At 38.2% G+C, this 19,058-nt stretch overlaps 1 protein-coding gene across 12 annotated transcripts in view; it reads left to right on the top strand.

Moving 5' to 3' along the window:
- Positions 1 to 18,361, top strand: part of SS4 (starch synthase 4) — an 84,086-nt gene extending 65,725 nt beyond the window's left edge. For 9 of the 12 annotated variants that reach the window (XR_016052432.1, XR_016052433.1, XR_016052431.1 and 6 more), the window contains 3 exons: positions 16,152 to 16,213; positions 16,326 to 16,401; positions 17,706 to 18,361. Coding sequence is in view for 7 of the 12 variants with exons in the window: in XM_088862443.1 (XP_088718569.1) it covers positions 16,152 to 16,213; positions 16,326 to 16,401; positions 17,706 to 17,891 (324 nt within the window). In the remaining 5 variants the exon portion in view is untranslated. The remainder of the gene's footprint in view (positions 1 to 16,151; positions 16,214 to 16,325; positions 16,402 to 17,705) is intronic. The other 3 variants (XR_016052434.1, XM_020675137.2, XM_088862446.1) reach the window with 1 other exon arrangement.
- The last annotated feature ends 697 nt before the right edge of the window (positions 18,362 to 19,058 follow it).

The raw sequence follows: 19,058 nt of genomic DNA, 5'->3' as shown, positions 1-19,058 counted from the left end.
GTTTTAGCAAATTTTATATTGGCTGCCTACCTAACACAAGCCAGCCCTATACCCAAGCAATGGACAGGTTAAGGAAAAGTTTAAGGTCATCACCCTTCTTGGACCATATATATATATAGATATATATATCATATACCTGCGCTCCCATATACATGTAGTCCATTTATATGAGATCGTTCCAAGGTAACTCCCTGAGCAACACTCCCAAACCCTCCAAGGGTAGGGAGCTTTAGCCAAGTGTCGATCCCAGGCTCTCGCACCGCACCCGCACCCGCACCCGCACCCACACCCACACCGGCTCCGGCTCTGGTTCCTGCTCTCAACAACTATGCGTTTGGAGGACGATTATGAACATACTGGCTAGATGGATCCTACAACATTGTCTGATATCTCTAATAGTGATAACATAGCCCCTCTGAGCCTTTAGATGGAGGGAGGGAGGTTGATAATAGTGTTATCACTAAGTTTGCAGTTGAGGAAGCTAGGGTTTCTGAAAGTCCGGATGACATCGATAGTTTCGAAGAGGCAATGCCGCTAAAGAAGGCGTCTGCTGTAGAGCATGCACCTCTTAGGGAAGGTAACTCTGCTACTTCTGGAGGGCACATGCTTTTGGACCCCCCAAACATGGAAATATTACGGGTACATGAAGCAATGAATGTGGAGGACGATAACATGGAAAAGGGAAGAGCCCACTGTCATGGCTCTTTGAGGATAGGCAGAAACAAGCCTTTGAGCTCTTTGGTGCCTAACGGACATGTTGCAAATAACAACCTTGCTGGTAGTTTGCCAGCTGCTCCGGCTGGGTCAGGTGGCTCACATGTGGGTTTGGTGGAGAAAGAGAAGGTTGAGGATGGCGTACTTCGGCGGCTGCCTCAGATGTGGATGACATACTCGAGGTGAACGTGGCGAAAATTTGGGTGGATGACTCTCCTATGGATGCTAGCTGTGCAAGGCTGCAAGCCAAAAAATGTTAGTTGAAAGCCCTGCTGCAAATGACAGTTGCATTCGCAATAAAACTTTGGATGTTACAATTGCCACAATTCATCATGGCAGCCAACCCATTGGGGGCAAAATTTTTGCCCCCACTTGTTGATGGCGGTGAAACTAGAAAACATGACAATTTGGTTGTGAAGGGTGGGCATCTCAAAGCTGTTATTGGTGCTCATAACAAGGTAACCCCAATTTGTGAAACCCAACGGAAGGACAAGGAAGGCTCGTTTCAACCACCCAAGGGTCTCCCCGCCCCTTACGAGCTGGTTCGTGCGAACCACCAATTGTGGCTTGCACCTAAGTTTGGCAAAAATAAGGAACACCCGACACAAATGATTGCAACAATGAAAGCATAGAGAATCCCAAAAATCAAATCTAATGTTGCGCAAAGGGATGGGATCGCTTAACCATCTAGGTATGTCCCCTTCGTTTTAGTTCTATAATGGAACATTAGGGGTATCAATACTGCTGGCAAGACATCCGATATCAAGAACCTGATAATTAATCATGATGTCAGATTATGTTACTACTTCAAACAAAGATGAGAGTACAATCGGCTCGAAGATGGTAAAAAAGGTTGGGGTTTTATAATTCCTTTGTGATCAATGAGATAGATGGCAAATCCAGAATCATGTTGGTTTGGAATACAAATATCTACTCTATCGATGTCATCAAGGTCCAAGATCAAGCCATTACTATAGAGGTCTCTCAACTTGGTACCAGGTTTTTCTTTTATCATAACAGGTGTTTATGGCCCATTCTAAAAAAAAAACAGGTGTTTATGGCTGTAATTTCATGTGAGAAATAGTTTATGGGATAATCTACGTAGTATCAAGCTGTGGCTCTAAGACCATGGTTACTGCTTGGGGACATTAATTCTAGTTTGGACTAAACGAGAAAGAGATTGCTGAGAGTTTTGCTAAGATGTTAGTTGACTGTGCCCTAGTTGATCTTGGCTCGTCGAGAGATTGATTTTCATGGTCAAATAGCAGTATTGGGCACTGGTGCATCTATGAGCAACTTAGCAGAGCATTGGCTAATATAGAGTGGATGTTGGCTAGCTATGCTAAAATGGAACTATTACCAAAATGCACCTCAGACCGTTCCCCCCCTCCTATTGTGTCCTTTCATGCCACCATCCAGCCCCATGCCTTTCAGATACTTCACCATGTGGCATGATGCCCAGAACTTCATGGAGCAATCATGGCAGGGAAAGATTGGGCGCACTCCAGTGTACAAATTTGCTACCAAACTCAAAGCATTGTGAGGAGATATCTGTAGATGAAATGAAATGTCTTTTGGCCTAGTTGGTCAAGGATAAGAGAAGAAAGAGAAAGGCTTTCAGTTTTGTAGGAGGTGATAAATACCAACCCCAGTGACCTCTCCCTTGTTTCTGAAGAAGCCCAACTTACATCTCAGTTGCAGCATGTTGTTACCCAGGAAGAGAGTATGTGGAGACAAAATCATGTGAAACGTGAAGGCAGACTCCTTGCTATGGGTTTCCCACATATTTTTACATCATCTGTTCAGCATTGCATCTCTACTTCATCATTCTCTATTCTACATAATGGATCTCCTGTAGGCTGTTTAAAGGGAAAAGAGGCCTTGGATAAAGGGATCCACTCTCCGCATATCTATTTCTCCTTGTCATGGACTATGTCAATAGGATGCTCGATGACGCTATTGCAACCTACTGCCTCCCCCTGCTCTTCCTTTGGGATGTAACTTTGGGGTCAATCTTCTTCTCTATGCGGACGATGACTTAATTTTCTGTGAGACCTCAATTCAAGCAGTGTTGATTATCACACACATTATTGATGACTTTTGTAGGGTGACAGGACAGCAACTAAATTACAACAAGAGCAAGCTATGTTCTTAGGGTTTGCACAAGCATGAGAGCTCAAGTACTTAATACTCTCCAGTTTGGGATAGGTGACCTTCCTGTTAAATATCTAGGTCTCCCTCTTTTTCTTGGACTCCTGAGGTATTCACATTGTCTTAGCCTAATTGGAAAGACCATATCTAGGATTGGCTCTTGGCAAGCACTATCTATGTCCTTTGCAGGACAGCTACAACTCTTGGAATCAGTCCTTAATGCATCTTCTACATACTGGCTGCTTTTCTTCTCTCTTCCGAGCTGCACATGCAATATAATTGTAAGGCTCTAGTGCAATTGGCTTTGGGTAGGGACTACTGGCAACAGCATCCGATAAGTTGCAGTATTGTAGGACAAAAAAATGGAGGAGACCTTGGGTTCGTCATATTTATGACTTCAATATGTCTATCTTGATGAATTTAGCTTGGAGGGTCATCTCAAAACACTCTTCCCTTTTGTCTCACTTCTTCAAGCATAGATACTTTTGCCACTCATTGGTTTTGTTCTCCCAACCTAAAAGCTGCTCATATGCGTGGAGGGGGATAACCTTAGGGGTAAATAGACTGCAGAATAATGTTGCATGGATAGTTGGTGATGGAAAGTTAATTGATCTCTGGGCAGATCCATGGTTGTCAAAGCAATTCTTATGGGAGACATATGGTGCAGATGTACATAGGATCCTGGGCAATTTGGCACTCAAAGATGGGCTCTTCTTACTCATCCACGCCTAGGAGGAGGTGCATTCACATGTGCTACCTATAGACCCCTTACAGTAGTAGTTGGTCTAGATCCACTCTGGTAATGGCGATTTCGCAATGGGCAATGCTTAGGATAACATCTGACAAAACGCTCCTGTTTAGCCAGCTTTCAAGGTCCTCTGGAAAACACTATCCCATTCGAGAGGGAAATGGTTCACATGGCTTTCCTTGCAGTCCCAATTGCCCACCATGGGTTTGCTCCATTCTAAGGCCTTACCTCTGGGGTCTAGATACCCATTTTCCCTTCAAAAGGAGGAGACCAATAACCATATTGGCATGCAATGTGTTTTCTTGTAGGTCCTCTGGAGATCCTTACTCTGAAGATTCCACAAACTCATGTCGCTTGAGCAATCAACTATGATGATGATGATGAAGTGGAACAAATTTCGTTTGAAATCAACCGGCATGAAAAATGGCCGGCTCTCCATTTTCTCCACTACGATCTGGTGTTTGTGGGCTATGCGTAACGCATGCATTCATGAAAGGAGGAAGACTCCTAGAGAGCACTCTTTATGGTGAATTACCCACTTTGTCGGCAAGCTTGCAGAAGGGAAGGGGTGGGCTTTCCATCCATTAGAAAATAACGTCGCCACAAATCTTAATTGAAGTGGAGTATGGACCATTACTCCTCTCCCCTCGCTCCCCCCCAATCCCAATCTAGGTTGCATGGTCCTTCCCTCCCATGTGTCACTTCAAGCTCAACATAGATGGATCTACCCTTTGGAATCCTGGTACGGCTAGTTGTGGAGGAATCATCAGTAAAGATACATTTGGTTTTGTGGTGGCCTTTGCAGTTTTGGGTTTCATGGGCAACAATATCGCCAAGTTTCTTGCTCTGGATTGAGTGATCTCTCTGGCACATGAGCTTGATTGCTGATCCCTTAATAATCAGGAGTGACTCCAAATTGTTTGTTCAGTCCTTAACCCAACGCAGTAGACCCCCATGGAAGCTACGGATAATCTTGTCCAATTTCAGGGTCAAGCTCTCCTCTTATGCAGTGCACTAGTAGTAGATCTTTCATGTTTTTAGGGAGGCGAACAAATTTGTTTACTGCCTGGTATAAAGAGGGTGATATCATTTGCAAAAGCAACATTATGGGGGGCTTGCCCGCTAGATGTTAGATGGCCTCTCATCTTGCATGACATTTCAAATGTTCCCCTAGTAAGGGCTATTTGACAATTTTACATGTAATATCTTGATTATTTATTGATAAAATTGGTAGTGGCTCATCATCCCCACTGATTTACCCAAAAAAAAAAAGAAAATAAAAATTTTAAGTCATTCTAGTTTTTTCATTCTGATGTTTGGGGCCTGCTCTAGTAATTTCTGTATCTGGATATCGGTATTTTATCTCATTCATCAATGACTACTCTTTTTATAATTGGATTTATGTTTTGAAAAGTAGAGAGGAAGTACCTTCAATAGTTAAAATATTTCATAAAATGGTTAAAAAATAAATTTATTATTTCCGATAATGCACGAGAGTATCTATGCAATGCACTAAAAAGTTATTATTTTGAATGTGGTATAGAAATGCAAATATTGTGTTTTTATACACTACAATAGAATGGTGTGGCATGACAGAAAAATAGACCCTTGTTAGAGGTGGTGAGAGTCATCTTAATAGGAATGAAGGTCCCTAAGACAATTAGGAATAACCAGTTCTTTCGGCTGCCTATATGATCAATATAGTGCCTACACCTGCTCTCGATGGTGCTTATCCTTTCAATCTTCTCCACCATGCACTTCTTCTGTTTTCTCTTCCACTAATAGCCTTTAGTTGAGTATGCTTTGTGCATACCTTTGGACCGGCTAGGAATAAACTAGGATCTCAATCTACTAGATTGTGTTTCTAGGATACTCGAACTCTCAGAAAGGATACAAGTATTACTGTCCAGAAACTGAAAGAAAATATATCTTAAAGGATGTTACCTTCTTAGAGATTATATTTCTATTTTTTTGCCCAAAGAGATTCAATATCCACTATGCTACTCATTCCTCTTCCAATGGTCATAGATAGTTCCTGTAATCCAACCAAGGAACAAGTGGAATCTATTGAGAAACAGCTGTGTGTACACTTAGAAAAAGAACAAGGGAAAGTCTGATGTAAATGATCAAACCCCAAATTGTTAACTCTTCAAGTACTTCTTCTCCTTCCACCCCTAGGCCTTCTCAACTCAATTTACCTATTTCCATAAGAAAAGAAAAAAGGAGTTGTATTTCTCATCCAATCAGTAAGTTTGTTCTTATGCTTCACTTTCACCTTCCTTTAATGCATACTTTTTCTCTACTTCCTCTGTTAAATTCCCATCCTATGGAAAGCAGCCATGATTGAGAAATTGATTCCCTTAGAAAAGCAGCGAAATTGGGATATAATTGATCGGCCAAAGGACAACATGTGGTTGGATGCAGGTGGGTGTATAACTTGAAGCACAAACCAGATGGTTCGATTGATAGATACAACGCTCGTCTGGTGGCTAAAGGTTTTACACACTTATATGGTGTTGACTATAAGGAGACTTTTGCTCCTATAGCAAAATTAAAATCCGTACAGGTACTTTTATTTAATGGTGTGAGCAAGAAATGGCCATTCCACCAATTAGACTTGAGGAATGCCTTTCTTCATGGAGATTTGCAAGAGGAAATATATATATGGAAACCCGGGTTTTATCCTCAGGTGGAGAAAGGGAAGGTCTGTAAATTGAGAAAAACTATATATGGACTGAAACAATCACCTCGGGCTTTGTTCGAAAAGTTCATTATGGCAATATGTCAGTTCAAATTTCTGATATGTTTGCTCACAGGACATAATGATCACGAGAAAAAGTGAAATACTTCATAGGGCATGTTTTTGACATCAAGGATCTTGGTCTTTTGAAATACTTCATTGGAATAGAGGTGGCTAGGTCAAAACAAGGAATTTTTGTCTCAAAAAAAGTTTACTCTCGATCTCCTCAATGTCACAGGAATGCTTGGAACCAAACTAGTGGAATCTCCCTTTGAGGTTAACCACAGATTGTATGATTCAGCAATCAAAGCCCATGAGTAACCCTAGTGTCTATCAGAGATTACTGGATGGACTTATTTATTTGACTGTTGCATGGCCATACATTGCATATGCTGTAAACATGGCAAGTCAGTTTATGCACATACAATGCTCCCATCACTTGGATGTTGTTGATCACATTTTATAATATTTGAATTCTGTTCCAGGGAGAAGGCTACTTTATACCATTCATGGTCACCTTGATGTACAAGGTTTCTGCAATGCAGATTGGGCTGGGTGTTCCCTTGATCGACGATCCACCAATGGTTACTTTATGACAGTGGGTGGTAATTTAGTCACCTGGAAGAGTAAGTATCTCCATCCTCTTCTTCAAGAGATGGATGTTAATGTATCAGCTTCTATTCTCTACATTGTGACAATTAAGAAGCAATTTATAGTGCTTCAAATCCTGTATTTCAGGAGAGAACCAAGCACATTGAGGTCGATTGTCACTTCGTCAAAGAAAAGGTCTCTTAAAAGACATTATGTACTCCATTTGTTCGATCCAAGAATCAATTAGCATACTTACTAAGGCCTCGAATATTTGGACAAGTTGAGCTCTATTTATGCCCCAGCTGGAAGGGGAGAGTAGTGACTGTTACGGGCACCATGCCCATTAAGCCTACAATAACTATTATGGATTCTTGTTGTAACACTCATCCATTTCTTGTTGTAATAGTCATACATTTCTTACTACAATAGTCGGGCATTTCTTACTATAACAGTCATGTAATAGTCATGCAGAATGGTTCCAACTCCTACGCATGTTGACCTACCTGAATTATAACTCCCATATGGATCTGTGTATATATAGGCGCATTACCCCACGATATGTAGAAAATGAAAAAAGACATCTGTATTTTCTTTCTCTTGTGCTTGAATATTACACTCTCTCTCCTCTCTCAATCTTAACAATTTTGATAGTTTGTTGAGGCTCCTCTTCCATATCATATGGTCCCCATTCATTTCATCATTCTATATATTATTTTGATGCATGGTCGTGGGTTCATTTCCTTAACATTCATAAAAGCCAGATAGACCTCTTCTTAGTTAAGAAGGTAGATCGACCATCATGTAAAGATTGCAAGGTTATCTTAGGAGAGAGTTTGACTACCCAACATAGGCTCGTGGTTGTGGACATCTGCATAAAGACATGGAAGAGAAGAGTGAAAGTAATGGGTGTCCAAGCACTAGGTGGTGGAATTTAAAAAATGACAACATAGACTTATTTAGGGATAAATTAGTTGAAGAAGGAAAATTGAACTCTAAACATGATGTCAATGTAATATGGAATGAAATGGGTGTCTATATCAAGATAGTGGCAAAAGAAGTTTTAGAAGAATCTAAAGGGAACAGAAAGTCCAATAAGGGAACTTGGTTGTGGAGTGATGAGGTTCAGAAGGCCATTAGCGAAAAACGATCATGTTATAAAACTTGGCAGTGTAATCGAAACGGTCAAAACTTAGAAAAATATAAAAATGCTAAACAAATAGTAAGTAAAGCTAAACTTAAGACATAATTGGTTTGATACTTGCAATTGTTTCACTTGTCTTAGAGATGATTTTGATGAAATACCAAAGAAGAAAAACAGAAAGAAAATTTCATCTCAGCAAAAGCTTCGTCAAAGATATATTGAAGTTGTCCATCTGTTGGATTACTTGGAGAGAGTTCAGGAAAATGGGATTATTATGCGACATATGGTAGTCAAAAACCCAAACACACTGTTTCGGAAATCGTCCCTACAGGATGGGATGATCACAATGGAAATTCTGAAATAAAAAATCACATTCGAGAATGCTTAGCCTTTGATCCTCAAAGTTCAAGTTATGCCTCAAATTTTCCTCCATTACATGATTATTAAAAAATTCAAGAAAATGAAAAACATGTATGGAAGATAAAAAATCCAAGTACAAGACATGTTACTGGAGCACAAAAGTCTATATCTCCAGCTGAAGCAAGTCTCAATTGGCAAGTTGAAAATGCTAAATCACAAAATTTAGCATTACTTCGAATAGAAGAAAAACAGAACGTTATGTCGTCTCAATTACAAGGATTAGTTGGCATAATTGTTCAATTAAAGGAAAAGATTCAATTGTTGCGTGAAGAGTTGATGCAAATCTTATACACAGTAAAGGATATTCATGAGCTATCCTATTTATTGAATCAGAAAGGAAAGGAAAAAAGCTTTTTTAGAAAAATAGTTACAGAGCCTTGAAAAAGATCTTTGGATGAAATCTTAATATCCTCAGACACAATACCATTCCCAATTTCAACCTTTGCTTGCAAACCCATACACCCAAAATTACCCTACCTTAAGAAGTCCTAACACTTTCCCACCTACAAGAACACTTTACCCACCTACAGGATTGATTCCACCTAGACGATTTGGTTTTAGAGCTTTAAGTTCTTTTGAAGATGAAAGACGTTTTCCTGAAGAAATGTTCTTTCCTCAACTTAGAAAGAAACCAAATGTATCAATACCCAGTTCATCACAAAATCCTATACCTAAACCCTCAATTACCTCAACACCAGTAACAGTCCAACCAGTTCAACCACATACTATTCCTCAAGTACCCAAAAATGAAGCCCAAATGTTTCAGTCATCTGATACTGAACTTGATGTCATAGCCTCTTCAGTTCTAACCCAGTTGATTTCTCCCAAACCTATGAATAATATGAGTTCATTCCTTAAAAACCTGACAGAACAACCTGAAGTAAACCTTCAAACTGAAACACAATCCTCAGAAGATATGTCTGATACTTCTGAAACTTTTAAAGATAAATCCTCCTCTTCTTCCCTGGATTCAGAATCTTTATTAATGATGAACCCCCCTGAACCACTTCATGAATCAGACCCAGACCCTGTCATGAAAGAAGAATTTAGGACTCCTAACCAACAAGAACCTCAACCTTCCCCTACCTATGGAGATTCATCTAAAGGATATACTATTAATGACATTCCACCATCACGATGGAATGATAGATTCAGAGAGATTCAAGGATGGATGCATTCGATATAGATGTGCATAAGATAACAACACAAGACAAAAGGATATAAGGAGATAGAGAAATAACAGAACATGAACATGCACACCGAAAGTCTATAACAAACTATAAGGATCAAACTTAGAAGTATAAGATGCTTACAAGTAAAAGCAGAAGTAGGAAAGAAGCACACCAAGAAAGAAACTAAACTGAGAGCTTCTAAGCAGTACTCTGCCATTACAACTGACTTAAAAGGCCTTATATAGGCATCGGACTTGAAATCCGGATTCAAAACAGCAATAAAAGAAGACAGGTGGCCAAAATGAACAGTAAACAGTGGACAGGTGGCCGACATGAATAGTGAACAGTGGGCATTCTTGCTTATCTTGAATAGTGATATCTACAGTGATGTTGAACAGTGTTGCCGACAGAATAGTGATATCCACAATGATCTTGAATAGTATTGCCGACAGAATAGTGATATCCACAGTGATGTTGAACAGTGTTTTTCAATCAGTGTCATAATTGAGGGGATAACCATCGTAATCGTAGCTTGGTGAAGAAGGATTGGACGGGCTGTGTGAGGGTCCAATATAGGTATCATCACTGGAACTATCTGTTTGTATTTCTGCAGGAGGAGGATGATCAGCAAGCCATATGTGAAGTTGGTGTAGCAGAGCAGCTCCTCTGGAAGTCTCATCATTCCAAACTGTGGTTCATGTATAGACATCTAAAGGAATCCATTCTGGCTGGATTCTGTTAATGTAGCACATGAGAATTTTTAATTCTTTCCATAATTTTGTTTGAAATATCCAAAAATTCAAGAGATTAGAATCATACCATCCAATGGTTTGGATTTGAGGACGTTGGGTGAAATAGGTATGTTCAGGATAAATTTGGGGTCGATCTTGATCGAATGCTATAATGATATAAGGTCGGTGAGGATAACCAAAGGATTCAATCCATTGATTATAATGGTAATGCTTTAGAAGAACTTTATAAAAGTTGAATGCTTTGGGGTTGGGGTGGATGTAATTGTTTCATTGTAGGAAATGACAGTGTCTGAGGTAGGATAATAATTTCCTTACATAGAAATTAAAACATATATGGTGGTTTTGGGTAAGATATCAGAGGAAACAAATTGCTTCTTTTGGTATATTATAATAATGTCTGGTTTGGAATAGGGATAAAAATGGATATGTAGAATGGCATCGAATTCCTTGAAAACATTCTCCGTGATTTCTGATCAATATTTCATGCAGTTTTTGTTGCATATTCTCGTTTATTGATTTCATTGTTTTACTGAGAATGATGTCATATATTTCATCAGGAACATCTTTTGTTTCTTCATCTATTTTGATAATTGCTACTATGAAAGGAACAACAGAAATTCTTGTTTCTTCAAAAAATCTACTTCGGGAAAACATATCTGCCAAAATATTGTTCTTTCCAGAAATATGCTTATACTCAAAATTCCATTGAGAAATTCCATTGAGAAAACATAAGTAATTGGGGATTCGGCAGTATTTTATTCTGGAATTTGAGAATATTTGGAAAAGCCGATAAATCCATTTTCAAAATCTTGTCTTTTGAAAAAACAACATTTAAGCTGAAAAACTTCTTCTCTGGCAGCAATGTGTTCATGCTTAACCGGGCCTGAGAATTTAGAGACAAAGTAATTAAGGAATTCAACAATGGACTGACTATTTCTTAACTGTGTTTGCCGGTATTCTCCAAGACCTATGTACCAGTCAAAAAGGCATTCTCTTAGCCTTACAATAATCTTAGAAATTGTATTGGCTAATGTATTTGTAGGGTTAAGCTTTTCTGAATGCATCCATCCTTGAATCTCTCTGAATCTATCATTCCATCGTGAAGGTGAAATACCATCAATAGTAAATCCTTTTGATGAATCTCCATAGCTCAGGGAAGGTTGAGGTTCTTGTTGGTTAAGAGTCCTAAATTCTTCTTCCATGACAGGGTCTGGTTCATGAGGTGGTTCAGGGGGGTTCATCCTTAATAACGATTCTAAGTCCAGGGAAGTAGAGGAGGATTTATCTTCAAGAGTTTCAAAAGTATCAGACATATCTTCTGAGGATTGTGTTTGAGTTTGAAGGTTTATTTCAGGTTGTTCTGTCAGGTTTTTGGGCTTCATTTTTGGGTACTTGAGGAATAGTATGTGGTTGGACTGTTACTGGTATAGAGGTAATTGAGGTTTTAGGTATAGGATTTTGTGATGAACTGGGTATTGATACATTTGGTTTGTTTCTTAGTTGAGGAAAGAACATTTCTTCAGGAAAGCGTCTTTCATCAGCTCTAAAATCAAATTGTCTAGGTGGAATCAATCATGTAGGTGGGTAAAGTGTTCTTATAGGTTGGAAAGGATCACGACTTCTTAAAGTAGGGTAATTTTGGGTGTATGGGTTTGCAAGCAAAGGTTGAAATTGGGAATGGTATTGTGTCTGAGGATATTGAGATTTCATCCAAAGATCTTTTTCAAGGCTTTTCCTTCCCTTTTTTATTCAGTAAATAAGATTGCTCATGAATATCCTTTACTATGTATAAGATCTGCATCAACTCTTCATGCAACAATTGAATCTTTTCCTTTAATTGAACAATTATGCCAACTAATCCTTGTAACTGAGACGACATAACATTCTGTTTTTCTTCTATTCGAAGTAATGCTAAATTCTGTGATTTAGCATTTTCAGCTTGCCAATTGAGGCTTGCTTCAGCTGGAGATATAGACTTTTGTGCTCCAGTAACATCTCTTGTACTTGGATTTTTTATCTTCCATACATGTTTTTCATTTTCTTGAATTTTTTCATATTCATGTAATGGAGGAAAATTTTAGGCATAACTTGAACTTTGAGGATCAAAGGCTAATCATTCTGGAATGTGATTTTTCTTTCAGAATTTTCATTGTGATCATCCCATCCTGTAGGGATGATTCCGAACCAGTGTGTTTGCGTTTTTTACTACCATAAGTCACATAATAATCCCATTTTCCTGAACTCTCTCCAAGTAATCCAACAGATGGATCACCTTCAATATATCTTTGATGAAGCTTTTGCTGAGATGAAATTTTCTTTCTATTTTTCTTCTTTGGTATTTCATCAAAATCATCTCTAAGACAAGTGGAACAATTGCAAGTATCAAACCAATTATGACCATCAGAAGTTTTCTGTTCATAAATTGGTTTCCCTGTTTTGTCAAAAGCAAATACTGAGAGTTTTTCAAGCAGTCCTTGAAATTGGGTAGGGAAAACTTCTCTGGTTTAATTTTCAATAGCTCTTGGAGTCTGAAAACTTATCTGTAGTGTTCCATCAGACATTCTTGTTATCCTAGAATCTGATTGCATCACTGGCTGACTTTGATTGTGAAAATTTTCATAGTTTGTCACCCATGTGGATGGAATCAATTCAAGCAACCTTTCTCGAGATATTTGTCTAGGAACGTAATGACAGACATGCTGGAAATTATTGTCAACTTTAATGAACGAGGCAGTATTTTCATGTTCAGGGGACAAAGGGTTAACTATATCAAAAGTATGGTTCTGTAATCTATACACCATTTGATAATGGAGTGTAGCTACAGTGGCTATTTCAATTTGCTTGGTTCCTGTAATTTGTAATTGGACTTTGAAAGCAGAACTCAAATGAGGGTCTTTGATTGGGATATTAAAGTTTGGGAAAAAGGTAACAAAAATGGTGCCATCGTTTAAGGTTGTTTGCACAGTTACAATACAGGCATGCTGGGATTCTAAAAATCTGGAATCTAACAAAGCAATTCGGGAAACTGCTTCCATACCTTTTCTTCCATGGAATGTTAAGGCTAATTTTATAACTCCAAAATGAATGAGTATATCCATCTTTAAGCCATTGGGGAAAAAGGTTTCTGGGTAGGGCAATAGTAATGTATTGTTCAGCTTGGGTAGCAGGGATTTGGTGTTGGTCAAAGGAAGAGGCTTGAACATATTCCTTGATGGCTTCAGGGTTCTTTTTTCCACAAAGCTTTTTGATTTTTTTGGTCCAATTTAAGCTAGATTTATCATAAACGTGATAAGGATTAATTACTTGAGAACTAGTTTCAGAAAACTTTTCAAGGGTATAGGTTATTTCAAAAAGATGTTCTTGGTTAGAAAACAGGGGACCTAAATCTGAACTAGAAGAGGAAACACTATCTAAAGAGATATTTGAGACACTTTCTTCTGTCATTTTGAAATTATCTACTGTGTTGACTGTAAATTTTTGAAATAAAGTTTAAGGCCAACTTTCTTTTCCTGGTTAACAAAGTATGAACTCCTTCTACGGCCTTCTTGCCTCAACAGAGCTCCTGTTATGTTAACTTTCAAAAAGTATTGCCAGTGGAATAACATCAACACTCTAAATTAACCTTTAATTCATTCTATGTTTTCTGATGCGAGAGATCCTAGATCAACTAGGCAGATGCAGAGCATACTAATCTCAATATGAACTATATATTAACCCAGTCAACAGAGTAAATATGAAAAATAATCTCATGACACTTGTGCAGGCTCTGATACCAATATAGTTGCGCATAAGATAACAACACAAGACAAAACAACACAAGACAAAAGGATATAAGGAGATAGAGAAATAACAGAACATGAACATGCACGCCGAAAGTCTATAACAAACTATAAGGATCAAACTTACAAGTAGAAGAAGCTTACAAGTAAAAGCAGAAGTAGGAAAGACGCACACCAAGAAAGAAACTAGGCTGAGAGGCTCTAAGTAGCACTCTGCCATTACAACTGACTTAAAGGGCCTTATATAGGCACCGGACTTGAAATCCGGATTCAAAACAACAATAAAGAAGACAGCTGGCCAAGACAGGTGGCCATTATGAACAGTAAAAAGTAGACGTACGGTGGACAGGTGGCTGACATGAACAATGAACAGAAGTGAAAGAAGCTTTGAATAGGATGAAGACAGGAAAGGCTTTAGGATCAGATAAGAGGCAAGTTTATTAATAATAGGAGCAGAGAAGAGGAGGTAGTTAAGATTGACGGCCAGGATGTACAAAAAATACCGCTCTTTCAATATCTTGGGTCGATAATCTAGGACAATGGTGAGATTGAGGATGTTGCACACAAAATTAGAGCGGGGTGGGCAAAGTAGAGATGTGCAACTGGAGTTTTATGTGATCGCTGCATACCAATGAAGTTGAAGGGCAAGTTTTATAGGACAGTTGTGAGACCAGCATTGTTCTATGGGACAGAATCTTGGGCAGACAAAAACCAATGTACTCATGGAGTGTGGTGGAGATGAGGATGTTGAGATAAATGAGTGGCAAGACAAGAAGGGATAGAATTCGAAATGAATCCATTCGGGAGAATTTAGGTGTGGCACCAAAGGTGATAAGTGAGTGAGAGTAGACTTAGCTGGGCTGGCCATGTGTGGTGCCAACCAAGTACAGCACCTGTTAGGAGGCGCGAGTTAGCCCAAGTGGAAGGACTGAAAAGGGCAAGGGGTAAGCCCAAAAGGATGCGGTTGGAAGTAGTCCGAAAAGATATGGGGGGTTATGGCCTGACTGAGGGTATAGTCTTTAATAGAGCAAAATGGCAGACCAGGATTCGTGTAGCCGACCCCAATTAATTAGGAAAAGGCTATAATGATGATGATGATGATGACTCTAATCTTCAAATTTTTGCATTTGCTGATTCAGATTAGTTCGCCCTCTCTCTAATAAGGTAGGGTGCGGAGGTACTTCCTTAGAGTCTTCGCTGATTCTAGTCGTTTTTTTGCCGTTTGATCTTATCAGCGGTAGCCTTAGCTACTGGAAAGTGGTGGATGTGCGCCCTCCGAAGGTTCCTATGGCTTCGCATGGGCCCCCGAATTCAGTGTCGTCCATTCATTCATATGACAACTAGTGGATATTTTGTTTTCTTGGTGATTCACTTTTTCTTCTTGGTGTCAGAAACAACATGTTGTTTCTATACCCTATGGTCGAAGATTCTCTTTATTCGCATGCTTATCTCTGATTTACGTGTCCCTCACTCATTGCCTAAGCATTTTCACGGGGATAATATCAGTTCAATTAGGATTTTCTCTAATCCTGTATTTTATGATAGGACTTCACTGATCTTGTATCTTATGATAGGACCAAGCATATTAAAATCCGATTGACATTCCATGTTACAAATATTTGCATGAAATATTTGCATGTGGTCGTCTTACTTTCATACTTATTCTAAAGATCAAACGGAAGTTCTTACTTAATGAATACATGATTATCTCGTAGGCAAACTATCACACGTATAATTTGTTTCATGGTATTTTTGTCACATCACTGTACAGGGATGTTTATCTATTTCATACCACCAAGCCATTTGTATATATGGGATTATCCCCTAATTCTGGTTAATGAAAATTCTGCACAAGTTTCTCTAATATACATATGGAACAATTTGTCTTCCTCACATTGGAAAAATCATACTGCCAAATTACGTCATTTGTTTGGTTTCTGCAGATGATTGCAATGAGATATGGTTCTATTCCTATAGCAAGAAAAACTGGAGGGCTAAATGACAGGTAGATTCTTGATTACTAATCATTTCATACGAGCTCCTCTTTGAGTTGCTCATACTGTCTCATGGTGCAACCTCTTGAGATGCTCATATTGTTTTATCATGCAACCCTACAGTGTATTTGATGTTGATGATGATATGGTCCCCCTTCAGTTTCGCAATGGTTTTACCTTCTTAACACCAGATGAGAAAGTACGTATTGTTATTGAAACATTCCAATATTATACTAATTTATCTTTCATTGGATATATTGTTATCAATTTCAGATGTTATATATTATTCAAACTAAACTCTATTGTGACATCTATTCCATTATAAAGAGGAAAATATAAAGTGGTCGAAGCCCCTTAAATTTACACTTGAGGTATTGCTTTTTCATTTTCATTTCACTCAAGTACTTCCTCTTCAAAAAAAAAAAAAAAAGTAAGAATAAAATAAAAATTCCTAAATTGCCTTTGTTCAGGGTGGGGAAACCTTAACAATCAAGGGCACTTCAATAATTTGAGCCCCAAGTGGCCGCAACCAAATAATGAAAATGCTCTTACTTGTTTAGGGTTACAAATAAGGATCGTGTTGTTTACAGCTACAATGAGGAACAAATATGGGCATTTTCATCATTTGGCACCAAATGCCTTGCACATGTCAAATACCATAAATACGCTAATTATTCCTCAATGAAAGCCCTAAAGCAGAGTATCTTTGGCATTCAGTAGGGGTCAAAATATTAAAATGCCTTTATTTTCAAGCTTCCCAATCCTGAACAAGAGCAATTTGTGATTTTTTAAGGAGGTACTTGAGTGAAATTAAAATGAAAATGCAACTTTTCAAATGTTAATTAGGATCATTTGATCCTTTTAATAAGTTTGTAAGGGGTTTTAACTAGTGTAAGAAAAATCGGGCGGTTCAATTCAAAACCGCCCAGTTAGATTGGAACCGACCGGTTTCAGCTAGTTTTAGTGAACCAGCTGGATATTTAAAAACAAATTCAAAACAATTATATAAAATGTCAAAAAATAAGAAATTTTGTTTGTAATGCATTTTTTAATGTTTTTCATCATTTTTCCAAAGATTGGAAATTGTTTTGGCCATTAATACTTATTTTTACATTTTCCCATCTTTTTTTTGAAAAATTTCAAAAACACCCTTGGGGACAAATTGAATCTTTAAAATTCATTTTTTTCCTTAATTTTCATCTTCATTTGGATGTGCTTTGTTTAATCATGCTTTAAATATATTTTTCATATTTTATTAGATTTTTTTTTTTTTTAATCACTTTTTTTACTGCCTCGGGACTTACCCCGGTTAGGACGGTTGAACTGCTTCTGGCCCCATGTCTTGTTAACCATTCCGGTTCGATTTTTTCTACACTGGTTTTAACCCCTTAAATGACGTTTTCCCTGAATTAAGAAAAATATAATGTTGATATCAGCTAAAGAAAGTACAGTGATGATGTCGGCTACTATGAGTACATTGACAAACTATTCTCATTTTAACAGGGGGTAAACAGTGCTTTAGATAGGGCTATCAGCTACTATAAGAAGAACCCAGAATGGTGGCAGCACCTTGTTCAAAAGGCCATGAATGTGGATTTCAGCTGGGATTCATCTGCATCTCAGTATGAAGACCTCTATGAGAACTCAGTGTCCAGAGCAAGAGCAGCAAACCTTGCCCAGTCAACTTGAGCTCAAGTACCCTTCACACACTTAATTGAAGCAACCACATTGCATTGATTGTCTCCTTGAAGTTTTCTTTGCCATGCTATCTTCAAGCTTGATTTTTTTTGGCTACTGTCCAGAGGTCTACCTGCTGGTTGTGAAGTACAACCATGGCAGCAACTGCAGGAAGAGATACTATGAGATGATCCACCAAAGTTTGGTGGTGAGGCCATCGGATTGGTATACAGAATAGTGAGGTGCCACTATTATTTGTAACCCTAAACAAGTAATGCATTCTAATATGAATTAGTGAGGTGCCACGCTTCATTCTTTTCTTCAATGAAGTCATCCTGATATCAACCTTGTACAATGCATTCTTTTTTTTCTCCCCACTTCTTTTATTCTTTTGTTGCAACTTACAATTCTAAAATTCAGCATTTCACTATTATTTTTTATGTAAAACAGTAGTACAATAAAGTTTCATAAAGTTCTCGAGAGTCACTGTTCTGATATGGCCTATGAAACAATCTTGGAGTTGCATCATCTTTTGTTGGTGTTCATGATATATCTCGGGAAGTTCTGTATCATCACTAACAATAATGGACATGGAGCTGGTGTCAATGGTGGATCTTTCACTCGAGAAAATTCTCGCTCAATTGCAACATACAACCGTATGAGAAACATACTTCATATAGGAGTATTCCCAGATGGATCCCATTTGGCCATCAATAACCATTGCTTTGACATCTTGTTTACCGATTCAGCTAAGTATTTAATGAATTATGTTCCAAGTCGTCAACACGTTTGATATTGGTGGATGGAATTCCAATGAAACTATGCTAAAACAGTTAATACTATTGGCTTAATCAAGTTTTGCCAAAACTTTCTGCATGTAAATGATCTAGAATATCGCAAATATTTCCAACAATCTATTGGTATACACTTTTTCAATTACGAGGTAGAGTGGAATCAGGCGATTCGGATCAGGAATCGCTTAAGACATTCCTAATTAGGCATGAAAACAGGATTCGTTCAAGTCTGACGAAAAGATCGTCGATTCTTTGGTTTTTTGAGCAATAAAAAAATCATGTGATTTTCACTTTTTATTGTATTATTGAACTATGGCACGCTTTGCAGAGCATTATTGCTCACAATAATGCATCAAAACGTTATAAAACAGTGGATTGAATTCTT

The sequence above is a fragment of the Amborella trichopoda genome, chromosome 3 (genome assembly GCF_054954075.1).
Source record: "Amborella trichopoda isolate Santa Cruz 75 chromosome 3, AtrichopodaSantaCruz75HAP2 v2.0, whole genome shotgun sequence".
In the NCBI taxonomy this organism is placed as follows: Eukaryota; Viridiplantae; Streptophyta; class Magnoliopsida; order Amborellales; family Amborellaceae; genus Amborella; species Amborella trichopoda.
Note: the sequence above shows the minus strand (reverse complement) of the source record. Positions and strands in the feature narration are given on the sequence as shown.